The 18,142-nt window shown below is 45.2% G+C and overlaps 1 protein-coding gene across 4 annotated transcripts in view; it reads left to right on the top strand.

Moving 5' to 3' along the window:
- Window positions 1-657: 657 nt before the first annotated feature.
- Window positions 658-18,142, top strand: part of LOC129829093 (protein transport protein Sec24C-like) — a 35,960-nt gene continuing 18,475 nt past the window's right edge. Inside the window, exons 1-13 of one of the 4 annotated variants that reach the window (XM_055890585.1) lie at window positions 658-836; window positions 6,160-6,338; window positions 6,726-6,806; window positions 6,984-7,107; window positions 7,190-7,356; window positions 7,443-8,282; window positions 9,954-10,096; window positions 10,439-10,507; window positions 15,600-15,839; window positions 16,034-16,172; window positions 16,259-16,374; window positions 16,608-16,732; window positions 16,848-17,039. In XM_055890585.1, coding sequence (XP_055746560.1) covers window positions 6,179-6,338; window positions 6,726-6,806; window positions 6,984-7,107; window positions 7,190-7,356; window positions 7,443-8,282; window positions 9,954-10,096; window positions 10,439-10,507; window positions 15,600-15,839; window positions 16,034-16,172; window positions 16,259-16,374; window positions 16,608-16,732; window positions 16,848-17,039 — 2,396 coding nt within the window. In that variant the 5' untranslated portion in view covers window positions 658-836; window positions 6,160-6,178. The remainder of the gene's footprint in view (window positions 837-6,159; window positions 6,339-6,725; window positions 6,807-6,983; window positions 7,108-7,189; window positions 7,357-7,442; window positions 8,283-9,953; window positions 10,097-10,438; window positions 10,508-15,599; window positions 15,840-16,033; window positions 16,173-16,258; window positions 16,375-16,607; window positions 16,733-16,847; window positions 17,040-18,142) is intronic. The other 3 variants (XM_055890587.1, XM_055890586.1, XM_055890588.1) reach the window with 3 other exon arrangements.

An 18,142-nucleotide genomic window follows, 5' to 3' on the forward strand; every position in this document is an offset into this window, starting at 1 on the left:
CCTGATCATTAGGATGAGGCTCAGCAGCCTTCACCTCACCTGTTGCACAGTTCAATTTCCGAGAGTTCACTATCCTTCGACTGCTCAGGGTTTTTTAGGATCTTAACATGTAATTATCTCTCCTGTATTTGACTAAAAGGAGAAAGTATTTGGCTTGTATTTCGCAAACGTCCGTTTGGGTTTGAACCTCGCGCCCTTCTTCCTGCCTCGCGTCATCTCACCAAATACTGCAAGTCACACTCCACCTGATAAATCTGTGCTAACACTTCCTTGTCACCTGAGTAGGCCTACCAAACATGTGACCAGTGACTTTCAACTCCACATGAGTGTCCCTACTGTACAAAACAAGTTACAACTTTCCTAGACAGACAACAGATACATATTCAATTCGGAAATAAGCAGGCCTAAAAATATTTAACAATTTTTGTTAAGTAGATAATAGGGACAGCACCATGATGAAGTACAATCAACCTCTGAGACCGAAACAATAAAATGTTAGATAAGATTTTAGGGAGATTGATAACTGCAATACTAAACGTTACATTCCATACACTGTTAAAGGTGTAATAAACCATAGATTTACATAATTCCCAACCTTAACCTCCCTGTTGTTATTGAGCGCTCAGCTGACGCAGTGTCCGGATGTGGACGTGGCAGACAGCTATCTACGACAGTTCCGGTGCGAATGTCCGCTTGGAGAGAAACCAGAGGAAAGGATTAGCGAAACACCCCAGGACGGACATCGGCAATAGTTTGACGGCCACTGGCCTTCGGAACCGGTTGTGAGCAGGGACAACCGATCTCTTGGCTAACTCGTTATTTTATCCAGTTTTGAGGTGAGTGTCGAGTTGTACCTTGGTGAAGTATTTCAATTCCTTTAAAGAAAACATATATTAGAAATCGGTGGTAGTATAGCTAGCTAACTTGGTAGCTAGCTGCATGCTAACTTAGCTAGCTACCTAACGTCAGCAGGATACTAGCTTTACGCTCCATTATTTAGCTGCTTCAGTTGCTGTGAGTGCTGATTCTTGTCATGAATCAACTCCGTGTATGTAGGCCCAAAGACGTCAACTGACATGAAGGTTAGCTAGTTAGTGGTGTTTTACTCAAGACCGTGTATAGAAACGGATTGTTTCTCTGATCACAATAATGAATATTGATTCAGCTACTGTAGCCCGGTGAAATGCAACATTGGTTGGCTAGCTAACTAGAACTAGCCATAGTTTTCCGCGCTAGTTAACGTACTGAGATTGCCTGTCTCTAGCTTGTAGTTAACGTTAGTTCACGGGATAACAACCTAAAATACCTCTCCTCTCTGCCCATTAAAGTGTGTTCAACTTCAATGGGCTGTATAGATCAAGCGCAAATTAGCATTTTGAACGATAACTAGTTGCTAAACAGACGTAAGCTATCCAATGAACTTTAGCTAGTCAGCCAGCAGTAGCTCAGCACGTTTGACAGTTTCTTGCTAACACCGATACGTCGAAGTCATTCAACAGGCCCGTTACGCTAGCTAGCGTTAACTGTTAATAGCTACAGTATACAGATCCAACGGTATTGTATTTCTAGCCGTGGCACCTGTTACCTTGAATTATTTAAAGAGCTGTGTTGAATGAACCCGTGTTTGTCATCATATAATATTGCTACACCAGAGGTGACTAGTTAGCTAAGGTAACCAGTGCAGTGGCTAGTCCTTAATTATGACTCTGTGCCATTACATTACACTACACATAAGTCATTGGATGAAGGCTTCTTAGAGCCACGACGCTCGGATGGGACGGATTTGGAAGCATAAGGACCGTATCTTTAATATTGACAAGAAAAAACATCTAAAAACAATAGGTTAAATTGATACACACCTTTTTACATGGTTAGGGTTCCCACACAGACATATATTTCCATGTTACAGGATTGTTTAGGAAAAACAGATAAAAGACTGAGTGGACTGCATGTGCTAATTAACGTTATCCGAACACCTGTGTGTAAATGGCAGACTGTTGTCACCGAACAATACTGTCGGCTGAAACTGTGTTAAAACAGTGTACACTAAGTGTGTATTTTGCATTTGTGAAATTATTTTTATGTAATATGGAAGTATAGGGATTTATGTTTCTAGAACCATATCGCAATTGAGAATCGAACATGTAAGGTCCTTGGACTAAGCAGTGACTTTAAGGGACCTTTAGTCCAATATTGGGCTAACCAGTGGCTAGCTGGCTAATAGATGCAAATTCTATTAGCTGAGGCCAGCAAGTCAATGAGTTAACATCCAGGTCAGGTCTTGGCAGACTAGGTTAATGCCTTTAACCAGATTTTAACCTCATAGATGTAAAGTCCCCTGTTTAGGGGACCTGTGTGGTTCTGGTACCGGTTCCGGCTGTCATTTTTGCTTATAAATCCATCTGTGGACACCACAGCTTGCATTGAGAGATAGCACTGGTTCCCACAGACACAGTAGTATATTTTTTTGGTGCCTGTGTGACGTAGGATGTGAAATATGAAAACACTGGGATGTCCCTCCTACCATTTAATTTGCTCTTCCGACTGTCCAACTCCTGGCTGAACCTTACATCACAACCACTGACAAAGCACATGCCTGCAATCCTTACACCATAGCGCAGAAGGCGAATGATTTCATCACTATAGCACATTCAGAGATCTATTTGTAGCCAAGTCTAAGTCCAAAAGGCTCCTTAACAGCTTCTACCCCCTAGCCATAAGATTGCTGAACAATTAGTCAAATGGCCACCCGGACTAATTACATTTACCCCCCCCCACCGCCTTTGTTTTTAAACTGCTGCTACTCACTGTTTATTATCTATGCATAGTCACTTTACTTAGTACTTATTTAGTACATATTTTCTTGACTGTTTTCTTAACTGCATTGTTGGTTAAGGGCTTGTAAGTAAGCATTTCACGGTTCTATTTGGCACATGTGACAAAGAATTGTATTTGATAAATAAGTCATAGATTTTAAACAAACACTTTCTGTTTGTCAGAGATGGAAGAGATTACTATTAGGTGAAAGGCGAGTTCCTGGACGAGTTCTGGAAGCCAAGCAAGAGCTAGCTCTGTGTGATGTTCAGAGGTCAGGATGTTTTGATCAAGAGAGACATTTAGAGAATATGCACATTTTCTCTAACACCGAACATGCAAATATGTATTTTACAGTTATAAGGGGAAAGCTTATAGTTGGTGGCTTTATAATTTGCTTATGCTTTATTTAGAAAGCATATGTCATTTCAAGCCTTATTCATACAGTTTTGTTGAATAGGAAATACGTCATAAAATATATATATATATATATATACATATACATATTTCCACTGTGTACTTGAGCTTGTGTCCTCCAAAAGTGGCTACACCCCAGCAATTCAAAACAATGTTAACCAGAAAGGTGAGATTAACTTTATTGGAGTATGCAGCATTACTAGTTATTCTGTATGGCCCTCTCATGAGAAAAAAATTGATACATTTAGATTACATGTAACGACATTTGATGTTTTAAAGTTGCACTCTGCAGAAATCGCTCCTCCATTTCCTGGTTTAAAAAATTCTAGTAGTTCCCCTAATTTCAGTTTATTTGACAAAACAAGCAGTCATAAACGGCTGTGAGATATTTTCCATAACCACAAATATTATATTTTCAGCTGTTTGAAGCTGGTGGACAACACCGAATGTAAAATACTAAGTTTGAGAACGGGAAGCATAGAAATAGCGCACATAGAACATATCTAACACTTAGACTGGCTTTCAATGAGAATTACATTTCTAGAACTCACATTTCTATGTGAATTTGGTTGGGTTGCCCAAAAACATACATATTGCAGCTTTAAAAGAAAGATGTGTTGTTGGTGAGGTAGCTAAGTGAATGGGTGCTCAATAGCTAGCTAACATGCTTTTTGACAAGTGGGTGGTGTAGCTTGGCCTCTAGTGTCAGTGTACGGAGGACAGGACACTAGTCTATCCATTATATGGCTGGCAGCTTGGTTATAGCCAGTCACATGATGTTTGATTGAGCCTTGTGTGTCAACAAGGTCTGTTGATTGATCCTACTTGTGCTGTATAGCTAGGGTTGTATTTTGCTCACATAAAGAGAAATTAAGTTAGGTGTGTTTTTAAAGAAGGTGAATTGGGGGAAAACCTGACCTGTTTGCCAAAATCAGATTTCCTTGTCAGGGTGATGTAGGCGGGCCCAAGTGTGTACTAAGTATGGCTGGGCGATATGGCCTAAAAATCATATTTTCAACCTTATGGGCAATTGATGATATATATCTAAATTGTTTTCATGTTTTCTCTAAGCTTTGTTGTAGCAAATTAAAGGTCAAACACATGGCTGTCTGTGTGTAAATGGGATGGTGGACAGTCACAGCTGAAGGAGCACAGGAGACATGAGAACAGGCAAAAAGAGAACATGTTTTCTGCATACATTGTGTAGGTTTGGGACTGTGGCTATTTAGCTAATGGTGCTGAGCAATTTAGTGCTTTTTGAGGTCTGTTTGGTTTCGGTTCGATTATATATAAAAAAATGTATTTTTTAAACATTAAATGCATTCTGAAATAATGACACTAAAAAGATTTTAGCTCTTTTCAATGGAAATTCCAAAGCCCAAAATAGTGAATATTCAATTGGCGAAACAGAACATATTCCATTGTCTCTGTCTGGTCCACATTGGGTAGACATCAATAGGAAATTACTATAAAATGAAATATTTCAGTTGTGTATATTATTGGTTTTTATTTGAATATTTAGAATTCTTTAAAGTAATCATCTCTGCTCAGGCACTAGCAGCCAGCCAGACAATCTGTTATCTCTGTGCTCCCCATACTGTACTGTCTTGGGTCATCCTGTTTAGCAAGGCTAGCCTGCCTTAGAATGCTGCAGAGCTGTCTCCCAATCATTTGACTCGTTCTTCAAAGTAGATAAGGCATCCTTTCACAAGCTCTCTCTATCCTTCTCATCATACATTCCGCTCTCATGCAATCGGTCTGTGTTTATCTAAACTAACGTAGCAGGCATAAAAGTGTATCCCTCCAGAGTTCTGTATATAATGACGAGATGTTCATGTCTCCGCCCTAACAATGGGAGTCGTTGTCCCAAAGGCGGGAAGGCAGGCGACAAGCTTAGGTCCAAAATAAACCCATAGAAAAGCATTGGGCTTATTTTGGACAGATTTCACCAAGAGTGAAACCTCTCGCATTGGTTCTTACTCTCTGATCCGTCTCTGCCCGAGCCAGAAACGGGTGCAGTGGAGTATGGTCGTTGTAGTTAATTACCACGTTTCTGCACTGAACTAGGTTGAATATTTGCTTAATGAAAACAACGCCTTTCAGCCCAGCGTCCCACATAGTTCTTGACTTGATTTCTCTTGAGAATGATTCGATTTCTCTCTAGAGAAACGGTGTTGGCTCACAAAAAACCTGAACTAAATGGAATTCAAGTATTTGAACAGATGTCGGTCAATTAGTAGTTTAAATGTGTGTTTTTTTTAACCTTTTATTTAACTAGGCAAGTCGGTTAAGAACAAATTCTTGTTTACAGTGACGGCCTACACCGGCCAAACCAGGACGACGCCGGGCCAATTGTGCCCCGCCCTATGGGACTCCCAATCACGGCCTTAATAACTGGGGGGGAAAAACAACATTTTGGTTAATCGCTCAGCACTAGTTGCTAAACAAGACCTGCATTTCATAAATCTAGTGTCTTTCTCTCTACTGCAGTGATCTAACACATGATAGGTGGATGCTCTCTAGGAATTTGCTCTCAGCTGTCCAGATCGTTCACGTCAGCACTGATGGAGAGAGAGAGATGAGAACACTATTGAGATGGAGCCCATGTCTTCTGTGTTGGCCCGGAGCCCTACAGTACTATACTCACTCCAGTACACAGGGGCTGGCCTGGTTGTGCTGAGTGGGCATATTTCCCCTCTAGGGGAACCATTATGGATTCTACAGAAACCTTTTTTTATTCACCTTGACTTTTTAAATTCTTCAGCTCAGATAGCCAGGGTCCACTTCCAGCTACAGGGCACAAAGCAGGGCACTCCCTTGAACTTCAAAAGATCCACGTTGGCCCAGACTAGTATTGTTAGGGCAGTGAAGTCAAAGGTATAAATCAAACCCTGCTTGGGGTGCTAAATGCATGTTAACCTCTCCCAGCTCCAGGTATGAACTGAGAATGAATGTGAACCAGCAGACTCCCATGGCGTCTCCGTACGGCCCGCCCCAGCCTGGCTATGGCCAGCCCAGCTACGCTCCCCTGGGAGGGAGCTACCCTGGCCCCTACGGACCCTACAACGGGCCCGCTACAGCCTACCAGCCTGGGGCTCCACCACAAGGTAAGTCTCTTTCTTTCCTTAACCCTAACCCACCTCTTCTGTCTCGCAAGGGACTCTGTCTCGGTTTCTCTCCCTCCTCCCACGAGCTAGCTTACATTCTGCAAGGTAAAACTTGTCTCTGTCCCTCTTTCTCTGAACCCATCGCAAAGTCCACTCCCTGCCTTTCCCACCATCGTTTCCTGGCAGCTCGTGTGTGTTCGGATGTAGTTGATTGTAGTGCGAATGCATCACCAACCATAGGGTTTCTAGTTGCTCCTCCTCCTGTTTGTGTGTGTGTGGACCTGCGTGAATAAGCATACTATGTGTGTGTTCCTCCATTCCCCCTGGCTTTCTGCATTTCTATTCCTGCCTCTGTACACGGTGTCGCCCTCCTTTCTTGTCTTTCAGGTTACTCTCCCTATGCCAGTTTTCCCTCTAAGGCTGTGGCAGCTAACCCTGTCTCTGACCTGTCCTCTCCTATTGACTTAGGTAACTGCTCTCTCTCTCTCTGAATCTATGCAGGTTTTTCTGTCTGGGAGTAGGCCTAATCATATCTTTAACGTTGATGACGTAATGGGCGTCCTATTCACGTTCTGAATGCCATCCGCTGTGCTTCAAACCTGTGGTCATTTGCAGGCAGGTGCCTAACGCCCCCCTCTCTCTCAGGACCTGCCAGAGGCCCCCCTACCTCTGCCCCCCGTCCAGTCTCCACCCCCCAGGCGTATTCCCAGGGAGACTCTCAGAACGGACCCCCACCTATGGGTCACTCTATGGCCCAGCCAGCTCAAAGGTCAGACCACACACACACACAGTATATATACTAGACAGCGTTTTGTGTGTGTGTGTGTGTGACAAGTTGTTTGTGTGTCCAGGTCGCCAGTGTCTCAGCCGTATAGCCAAGGTGCTATGAACTTGTCCGGTCCACACCCCTCCTACTCCCAGCAGTACGGTGCTCCGCCCCCCATGCAACAGGTTACCAATCAGATGTCAGGGATGCAGATCGGGTCCGGTCCCCCCACCTCTGTTGGGCCGGGATATGGTAAGAAATGGATTGATTGACGAATTTCGTGCCAAACTTTGCGCCTGCTAAACACAAACCTAGTTACTTGAATTTTCTTTCTCCAGCTCACCATCCCAGCTCCCAGCCTCCAATCAGTGCTGCATACTCCTCTGCAGCCCCACCCTCCTATACGCAAGCTCCTCCCCCATTGTCTGCTGCCCCCTCCCAGCCTTCCCCTCCCAGTGAACCTGCAGCCTCCCAGCCGTACTATGGTGGCCCCCCTCCCCCCCAACAACAACCCTTCCCCTCTGCCCACCATCCCTCCCAACCCTTCGTCTCCTCCTCTCCATACTTGGGCCCTCCCAGCCAACCTCGGGCCACTCCAGTCTCCCAACAGCAGTCCTTCCCACCTGGCCCCCCTGCTCAGCAACCCTTCCCCAACTCCGCCCCTCCTCCAGTCTCCCAACAGCAGTCCTTCCCACCTGGGTCCCCTGCTCAGCAACCCTTCCCCAACTCCGCCCCTCCTCCAGTCTCCCAACAGCAGTCCTTCCCACCTGGCCCCCCTTCTCAGCAACCCTTCCCCAACTCCGCCCCTCCTCCAGTCTCCCAACAGCAGTCCTTCCCACCTGGCCCCCCTGCTCAGCAACCCTTCCCCAACTCCGCCACTCCTCCTGTCTCCCAGGCCTCCTACTCTGGCCCCCCTCCTCCCACCCAGCACTCTTTCCCTCCCTCCTCCCAATCTGGCCCCTTCCCACCTATCTCTATATCCCCTTCCCAGTACCCAGGTCCACAGCCCCCATCCCAACCCGGACCCCCTCCCTTCCACTCTGGGCCCTCTCCTCGAGGCCCCATTCCACCCCCCTCCATGTCCCAGCAGCAGGCCAATCACCTTCCCCCCGGCCCCATGCAGCAACAGCAGCCTCCTCAGCCTGGCATGCAGGGAGGATACCCAACCCACCAGAATGGTGAGTACACCATGTTCAAACCCCTGTTCATCTTCTACTAGACCACTAGCTTGCTTTTGGCAAGTCTGGAGTTTTTGTAATATAATGTATTTGGCAGTCAGAATGGATGTGAAAATCAAATGTCATTCTAGTCAAATCAATCAAATCTAATGTTATTTGTCACGTGCTTTGTAAACAACAGGTGTAGACGAACAGTGAAGTGTTTACTTACTGGACCATTTCCAACAATGCAGAGTTAAAGATATAAAATTAAACAGAAATAGTGACACTATAAATAAATACATGGTGAATAACACTAGAGTAAAAATAACATGGCTATATACAGGAAGTACCAGTACCAAGTCAATGTGCTGGAGTACTAGGTAATTAAAGTATATATGTACAAATAGGTAGGGGTAAAGTGACTAGGAACATGATTACAAATAGTTTGTAGACTGCAAATTTGACCTCAAGAAGCCCAAACAAATATGTTCCCTAAATTATAATCATTTTCAACCTTTCTTACATTTGTGTATGATCACATGTCTCTATTATGCGTGGGAATACTTGGGAACAGATCTCTTAAATTAAAATCACTTGGGGCTGATTTCCTTGTGTTTTTAGTCTTTGTTTAACAATAATAAAATGAAGAAATATTTATTATTTTTGCTCAAATTTGGGGACCAAATAAACCACCCGCGGGCCAAACGTTTGGGCCTTCCTCTGACAACGCCTGGTATAGAGGTCCTGGATGGCAGGGAGCTCGGCCCCAGTGATGTTCTGGGCCTTACTCACCACCCCCTGTAGCGCCTTGCAGTCGGGTGCCTTGCAGTTCCCGTACGAAGTGGTGAAGCAGCCCTTCAAGACGCTCTCAATGGTGCAGCTGTAGAACTTTTTGAGAATCTGATGACCCATGCCAAATGTTTTCAGCCTCCTGAGGGCAAAGAGGTGCTGTCGTGCCCTCTTCACAACTGTGTGTGTGGACCATGTTCGTTCCTTAGTTATGTTGACATGGATAGAACTTGAAGCTCTCAACCGCCTCCACTACTGCCCCATCGATGTGGGTGGGGGTGTGCCCTGTTTCATGTAGTCCATGATCAGCTTCTTTGTCTTGCTGACGTTGAGGGAGAGGTTGTTGTCGTGGCACCACACTGCCAGGTCTTTGTTCCTCATATGCTGCCTTATCATCGTCGGTGATCAGTCAGTCCTACAATCGTTATCGTCAGCAAACTTAATGATGTTGTGTTGGAGCCGTGCGCGGCCACGCAGTCGTCGGTGAGCCAGGCGCACAGGAGGGGTCTAAGCACACACCCCTGAGGAGCCCCTGTGTTGATGGTCAGCGTGGCAGATGTGTTGTTGCCTACCCTTGCCTCCTGGGGGGTGGCCCGTCAGGAAGTCCAGGATCCAGTTGCAGAGGGAGGTGTTAAGTCCCAGGGTCCTGAGCTTAGTGATGAGTTTGGAGGGGGCTATGGTGTTGAACGCTGAGCTGTAGTCAATGAACAGTATTTACGTAGGTATTCCTTTTGTCCATGTGGGTGAGGGCAGTGTGGAGTGCAATATCATCTGTGGCTCTGTTGGGGCTGTATGCGAATTAGAGAGTGATGTCCCAGACACCCTGGACCCACATCTGCCAGCTAATGAACGAAAGCCCACCCTGTAGAGTTTATAATCGATCAATACTTTCTTCCTCAGGTGCGTTTGGGCAGCCTAGAGGGCCCCAGCCCGGTTATGCAGGCCCGCAATATCCCGGGCAACAGAACTACGGAGCAGGCCCTGCCCCTGCACCCGCTCCCCCTGCACAGAAGAGACTGGACCCTGATTCCATCCCCAGCCCGGTAAGGCACACACACAACCCATCCTGGTAACACATGCTCACTTTCTCTTGTGATAGTGTATTGGTGATAATGATGTTAGGTATTGGACTGTATGTTGTGTGTGTGTGTGCGCGCAGTCTAACAGTTTAACCCAGTCTGTTGAGCATGTGCATCAAACACCGATGATTTGCTTGCCTTCTCTCTGATGACTGACTAATCTATAACCAATAATCACAGAATCAGCCAGGGAGCTAATAATCCTGCTCCTGAGTTATTTACATCCTCTTCTCTCTGTCCCCTGTTTTCTTTTGGTTTTGTTTGATTTGATAATTTGCTGGACAAATCTCTGTTGTGAATGTAAAGCAAGCGTCTGAGCTGCCGGCTGTGCAGAAATCGAGACATAGAATAGACCCAGACGCTATCCCCAGCCCAGTAAGTCCTGTCTAACTCCTAACCCCTATGCCCTTCCCTTTAACCCATTATCCTTAGTGCTGAGCAATTAACTGAAATGTGTTTATTTACGTTTTTTAAATAACTAATTGACCGATATTGGTTCAATTATTTTAATTCCATTTGTTTCATATATTTTTCTGAGCTCAATGTGCAATATCTCTATAAAGATTTCATGTTGTCCAACTCATCATAGTTAAGCGCAGAAAACGTTGTAATTAACTACAATGACCAGAATCCAATGTGCCTCCAGCTGCCTGTTCTCATTGGTTCTTGCCACAGGCAAGCCTGTGGGTCCAGCAGAAAGACGGGGAGAGCGATAGACACAAGGGATAGAGCAGTTGCTTAGGTATCTCTACCTGACAATACATCTAATTGATTGATGGATCTTATTTAGCGGTCTTAAAAATATTCACTATGCTGTCCAACTCATCCCAAACCATCTCAATTGGGTTGAGGTCAGGTGATTGTGGAGACCAGGTCATCTGACGCAGCACTCTCCTTCTTGGTCGAATAGCCCTTACACAGCCTGGAGGTGTGTTGGGTCATTGTCCTGTTAAAAAAACAAATGATAGTCCCACTAAGCGCAAACCAGATGGGATGGCGTATCGCTGTGGTAGCCGTGCCGGTTATGTGTGCCTTGAATTCTAAATAAATCACTGACAGTGTCACCAGCAACGCACCATCACACCACCACCTCCATGCTTCACGGTGGGAACCACGCATGTGGAGATCATCCGTTAACCTACTATGCGTCTCACAAAGACACAGCAGCTGGTACCAAAAATCTCAAATTTGGACTCATCAGACCAAAGGACAGATTTCCACCGGTCTAATGTCCATTGCTCGTGTTTCTTTGCCCAAGCAAGCCTCTTCTTCTTATTGGTGTCCTTTAGTAGTGGTTTCTTTGCAGCAATTCGACCATGAAGGCCTGATTCACGCAGTCTCTTCTGAACAGTTGATGTTGAGATGTGTCTGTTACTTGAAATCTGAAGCATTAATTTGGGCTGCGTTTTCTGAGGCCGGTAACTCTAATAAACTTATCCTCTGCAGCAGAGGTAACTCTGGGTATTCCTTTCCTGTGGCGGTCCTCATGAGAGCCAGTTTCATCATGGTGCTTGATGGTTTTTGCAACTGCACTTGAAGAAACTTTCAAAGTTTTAGAAATTTTCCGAGTTGACTGACCTTCATGTCTTAAAGTAATGATGGACTGTCGTTTCTCTTCAGCTTATTTGAGCTGTTCTTGCCATAATATGGACTTGGTGTTTTACCAAATAGGGCTATTTTGTCAACACAACTGATTGCCTCAAATGCATTAAGAAGGAAAGAAATTCCACAAATTAACTTTTAACAAGGCACACCTGTTAATTGAAATACATTCCAGGTGACTACCTCACGAAGCTGGTTCAGAGAATGGCTTGATGACAGCTTGACACTCTTGGCAACGGGTGGCTACTTTGAAGAATCTGAAATATAAAATATATTATAATTTGTTGAACACTTTTTTTTTCTTTTTTTTGGTTACTACATAATTCCTATTCTACAATGTAAAAAATAAAGGAAAACCCTTGAATGAGTAGGTGTGTCCATACTTTTGACAGGTACTGTATATACACAAGTAAGCTGCCCCGGGTCAATTGTAAGTCTTGTTATAGTGAAGCGGAAACGTTTAGGAGCAACAAAGGCTCATCCACGAAGTGGTAGGCCACACAAGCTCACAGAACGGGACCGCCGAGTGCTGAAGCACGTAGCGTGTAAAAATTCCCTGTCCTTGGGTGCAACACTCATTAACGAGTTCCAAACTGCCTCTGGAAGCAACATCAGCACAATAACTGTTAGTAGAAAGCTTCATGAAATTGGTTTCCATTGCCAAGCAGCCGTACACAAGCCTAAGATCACCATGTGCAATGCCAAGCGTCGGCTGGAGTGGTGTAAAGCTCGCCGCCATTGGACTCTGTAGCAGAGGAATCGCCTTCTCTGGAGTGATGAATCACACTTCACCATCTGGCAATCCGACTGACAAATCTGTTTTTTTTCACGTGCCAGGAGAGTGCTACCTACCTCAATGCATAATGCCAACTGTAAAGTTTGGTGGAGGAATAATAATGGTCTGGGGCTGTTTTTCATGGTTTGGGCTAGGCACCTTAGTTCCAGTGAAGGGAAATCTTATCGCTACAGCATACAATGACATTCTAGACGATTTTGTAGTTCCAATCTTTGTGGCAACAGTTTTAGGAAGGCCCTTTTCTGTTTCAGCATGACAATGCCCCCGTGCACAAAGCGAGGTACATACAGAAATGTTTTTTTGTCGAACGGTGTGGAAGAACTTGACTGGCCTGCTCCGGAGCCCTGACCTCAACCCCATCGAACACCTTTGAATTGGAATGCCGACTGCGAGCCAGACCTAATCGCCCAACATCAGTACCCGACCTCACTAATGCTCTTGTGGCTGAATGGATGCAAGTCCCCGCAGTAATGTTCCAACATCTAGTGGAAAGCCTTCCCAGAAGAGTGGAGGCTGTTATAGCAGCAAGGGGGACTCCATATTAATGCCCATGATTCTAGAATGAGATGTACAGCAAGCAGGTGTCCACATACTTTTGGTCAAGTAGTGTAGATGGCTGGCTGCTACTACCTGAGCAGAGATGATATGATGACTTGGAATGAAATAGTAAGTCTTCAAATAAAGTGAGAAAAAAAATGCTTATTAATAAGTGATACATGAAATGGGCAGTCTGCTCTCATTGGAGTTTCATGAAATAGTCATCATACTAAAAACAAATGAAAGTATTCAGACCCCTTGACTTTTTCCACATTCTGTTACGTTACGGCCTTATATTCTGAAATGGATTAACTAGTTTTTCCCCCCTCATCATTCTACATACAATACCCCATAATGACAAAGCAAAAACACATTTTTTGACTTTTTCTGAAAATGTATAAAATGAAGTGGAATATCACATTTGCGTAACTATTCAGACTTTTTACTCAGTACTTTGTTGAAGCACCTTTGGCAGCGATTACAGCCTTGAGTCTTCCTGGGTATAACGCTACAAGCTTGGCACACCTGTATCTGGGGAGTTTCTCTAATTCTTCTCTGCAGATCCTCTCAAGCTCTGTCAGGCTGGATATGGGGAGCATCGCTGCACAGCTATTTTCAGGTCTCTCCAGAGATGTTTGGTTGGGTTCAAGTCTGGGCTCTGGCTGGGCCACTCAAGGACATTCAGAGACTTGTCGCAAAGGCACTCCTGCGTTGTCTTGACTGTGTGTTTAGTGTCGTTGCCCTGTTGGAAAGTGAACCTTTGCCTCAGTCTGAGGTCCTGAGCGCTCTGGAGCAGGTTCATCAAGGATCTCTGTACTTTGCTTCGTTCATCTTTCCCTCGATCCTGTCTCTCAGTCCCTGCCGCTGAAAAACATCCCCACAGCAAGATTCTGCCACCACCATGCTTCACCTTAGGGATGGTGCCAGGTTTCCTCCAGACGTGAATCTTGGCATTCAGGCCAAATAGTTCAATCTTGGTATCATCAGACCAGAGAATCTTGTTTCTCATGGTCTGAGAGTCCTTTAGGGGCATTTTGGCAAACTCCAAGCAGTCTGTCATGTGCCTTTTACTGAGGAGTGGCTTCCGTCTGGCCACTCTACTATAAAGGCCTGATTTGGTGGAGTGCTGCAGAGATGGCCGTCCTTCTGGAAGGTTCTCCTCTGTAGAGATGGGAACTCTGGCGCTCTGTCAGTGACCGTCGGGTTCTTGATCACCTCCCTGACCAAGGCCCTTCTCCCCCTGATTGCTCAGTTTGGCCGGGCGGCCAGCTCTAGGAAGAGTTCCGAACGTCTTCCATTTAAGAATGATGGAGGCCACTGTGTTCTTGGGGACCTTCAATGCTGCAGAAATGTTTTGGTACCCTTACCCCAGATCTGTGCCTCGACACAATCCTGTCTCGGAACTCTACGGACAATTCCTTCAACCTGGCTTGGTTTTTGCTCTGACATGCACTGTCAACTGTGGGACCTTTTTTTATATAGACAGGTGTGCCTTTCCAAATCATGTCCAATCAATTGAATTCTCCAATCAAGTTGTAGAAACATCTCAAGAATGATCAATGGAAACAGGATGCACGTGAGCTCAATTTCAAGTCTCATAGCAAAGGGTCTGAATACTTATGTAAGGTGTACAGCCTGTTTTGATTTTTGTATACATTTGCAAAAATGTCAACCTGTAACGCTTTAATGTAACGTTGTGGAAAAAGGGAAGAGGTCTGAATACTTTCCAAATGTGCTGTACACAACCAAAATATTTTATTTAAGGAAAGTAATGTGAATAAGTGATTGTTGGAGCCTCATAAGTTGTTTCACCATCGATCGTTTTATGCTATGCTGTTACAGCATTGAACCCACATAATGCATTATTTTTGAGGGGGAACTGAAATTGAAAACTGTGATTTTTTTATGAAACAACCTCAAAAATCACACAGCTCAGCACTACCCTGTCTACATCCTAACCTGCACCCTATCTCCAGCCCAGCAAACTCCTGTGTGTCTTCTCTCTAACTGCTACACCCTAACCTTTGAACCCAGACCCTCTGGAGCCTACCAATGTTTCTATGTCTGACCAACAGGTCGTTGGTGTGTTCTGACCCCCCACCCCACCTCTTCTCTTCCTCCACGCATGCCAGCCTGCAGTGTTTCACACACGACTCACCCATAATTCCTTGCTTTCTGAGATTTGCCCACAATTTCTAGCACCCTGAAATTTGCCCAAATTCCTTGCTTTTTTTGCTGTTGTCCACAGTCATGCTACATTTGCATATTAAGCCCTCCCTAGTAGTGTTAGTGTGTTGTGCACTGTTGCCATGGTTGCTGTGTCATTGTGTTTATATTATAGAATGGCATCACTGCTTTTTGGTTCATCTTCTCTGTTCTGTTTGGGAGATCTGTTTTTTTTTACTCTCCTGCAGGAGAATAGGTTTGTGTGTGTGGTGGATAGATTCTTCCCCTGCATGTCTTTTATACTCCACCCTCTGTCAAATTAACATTTAGTGTGTCTGTAAAACTCGCTTTCTCTTTCTACCTCAGATTCAGGTGATTGAGGATGACCGGGTCAACAAGAGCAGTGAGCCATTCACCACTGGGGTCAAAGGTCAGGCTCCACCCCTGGTCACCACCAACTTCCAGGTGAAAGACCAGGGCAATGCCAGCCCGCGGTTCATCCGCTGTACAGCCTACAACATGCCCTGCACCGCCGACATGGCCAAACAGTCCCAAGTCCCCTTGGCCGCTGTAATCAAACCCCTGGCCATGCTGCCCCCCGACGAGGTGAGACACACACACCACCCCCCCTTAATCTCCTCTGGTCTATTCTCCTCTCAAAACACTCCTCTTACCTCTTGCTCGCTCTCTCTCTCGTATGTGTTAATTTTTTGCAAGAATTGGAGGCCTCTGCCGTTTCTGGGTTTGAACTACGGTATACGATGCTAAACAGACCCCCCCCCCCCCCCTCTGTCTCTCAGACCCCTCCGTACATTGTGGACCATGGGGAAGGCGGTCCTATCCGCTGTAACCGCTGTAAGGCCTACATGTGTCCCTACATGCAGTTCATCGAGGCCGGACGCCGCTTCCAGTGTGGCTTCTGCAGCTGTGTCACAGAGGGTATGTGTGCGCGGGTGATATTGTGTGTGTGTCTGACGTCAATGTTGTTTTTTTGTTATAACACTCCCTCTTTCTCTCTCCCATAGTGCCTCCCCACTACTTCCAGCATCTGGACCACACAGGGAAGAGGGTGGACTGCTACGATCGGCCAGAGCTCTCTCAGGGCAGCTACGAGTTTGTGGCCACCGTCGACTACTGTAAGGTAAGGTGTCTGCATTTAGAAAAGACTGGAGGCCTGTAGCGTTGCTCTATTTTGGACCAGGAGATTTTCATGAGCCAGATTCTGTCTGTTGTGACAATGACCAGGTTTGGCACATAGCAGAGATTCTCGACCAAAGAAAAGCTGTGCCGTTATGTAACGTGCCAACTGTTTCGTCTAAATACTTCTCTCTTTCACGCTCTCTCTCTCGCGCTCTCCTCCCTTCTCTCTCTCAGAACAATAAGCTCCCCCAGCCCCCGTCGTTCATCTTCTTCATCGATGTGTCTTACAACGCAGTGAAGAGCGGCATGGTTAACATCGTCTGTCAGGAGCTCAAGACTCTACTGGACTACCTGCCCAGGTACATACACACACACACACACACACACACACACACACTATTCACCCATGTAAACTCACACCCACTAGCTAATTAATGACATTTGCTCTCCCCCCCTCCCCCACTCACCCTCCAGGGAGAACCCAGAGGAAGACTCGGCGGTGCGTGTGGGTTTTGTGACCTACAACAAGGTGTTACACTTCTACAACGTCAAGGCCAGCCTGGCCCAGCCCCAGATGATGGTGGTCAGTGACGTCAGTGACATGTTCCTCCCTCTGCTCGACGGCTTCCTGGTCAGCGTCAACGACAGCCGGATGGTCATCGAGAGGTAAGCAACACATACATCTACACCAGGCCTCCAGACTAAGGTTCCTGTCGTGGCACCAGCCCGGGATCTAATCCCACAGCACCAATGTTCTGTAAAACAGTAGGAACGGTAGGAAGTCACAATATCAGTTGCTGTAGAATCACAGAGTGTCATAGAATACAATAACATTGTGTCGCCGGGTCCTTGTACCTCCGGTCTGGAGTCAATCACTGTCAACAGATATGACAACAATCATAACATTCAGTTTACTGTAAGTGGCCATGAACTTGTACACAAATGATCATCTCAAATAGAACACTGGAAATCATGTGTTACGTAAAGGGAAAACCTATTTGAATATGCTAAGCATTGTGTAAATTACTCTTAACTGAATATTAATTTATTCCATTACATGAATCATCTTATAAAGATCTTACCTTATAAAGATCTTATAATTCTGGGCTTTATTAAGGACTGTAATCAACAACTGAGATGGTATTTAAGAAATAAGTTGTTTCTTCTAACATGTTGTGATTCAAAATATTTTTATGCGCATCCTATTACAGTGGTTGTCATGACTTTCGGGTTGACAATTAGGCTATTGTTATATTTTACTGTTAAAATAGGTTCAATAGAGATTCATTTGCCTACATCTTTATGTGCACTAATATCATTGGTTACTTTTGGGGGGGGGGGGGGGGGGGCTAATTCACCACCTAAGTGGGAACTCAAAACACATTTTCTAGATCGCTAACTCAAAGTGTAAAACCCACTGCTAGTAGCCATATGTTAATCTAACAGCAAATGTAATGTCCTGAAATAAAAAACTGCAGTTGTAGCCTACTACTAAATACCTGGCCGATCTCAAAGCCACATCAAATATCAGGGCTGGAAAATAGTTGCTATTTAGCTCAATAGTCCAAGTTGAGAAAGTGTACCTACATAAAGCTCAGCACCTCCTCTCTACAGCGTTGCACAGGAAGCTGTGTTTTACTCTGCAATTGGATTTTGAAATGTTATCCAATCAGAATGCTTCTTTTTATTTTCTCCCGGGAAAGGCAGTGAGAGCGGTTCGCTCGTCACAGCGTCAGCGAATCAAGAGGCAGAGGGGTAGCCGCAGGGCA

The sequence above is a fragment of the Salvelinus fontinalis genome, chromosome 30 (genome assembly GCF_029448725.1).
Source record: "Salvelinus fontinalis isolate EN_2023a chromosome 30, ASM2944872v1, whole genome shotgun sequence".
NCBI lineage: Eukaryota > Metazoa > Chordata > Actinopteri > Salmoniformes > Salmonidae > Salvelinus > Salvelinus fontinalis.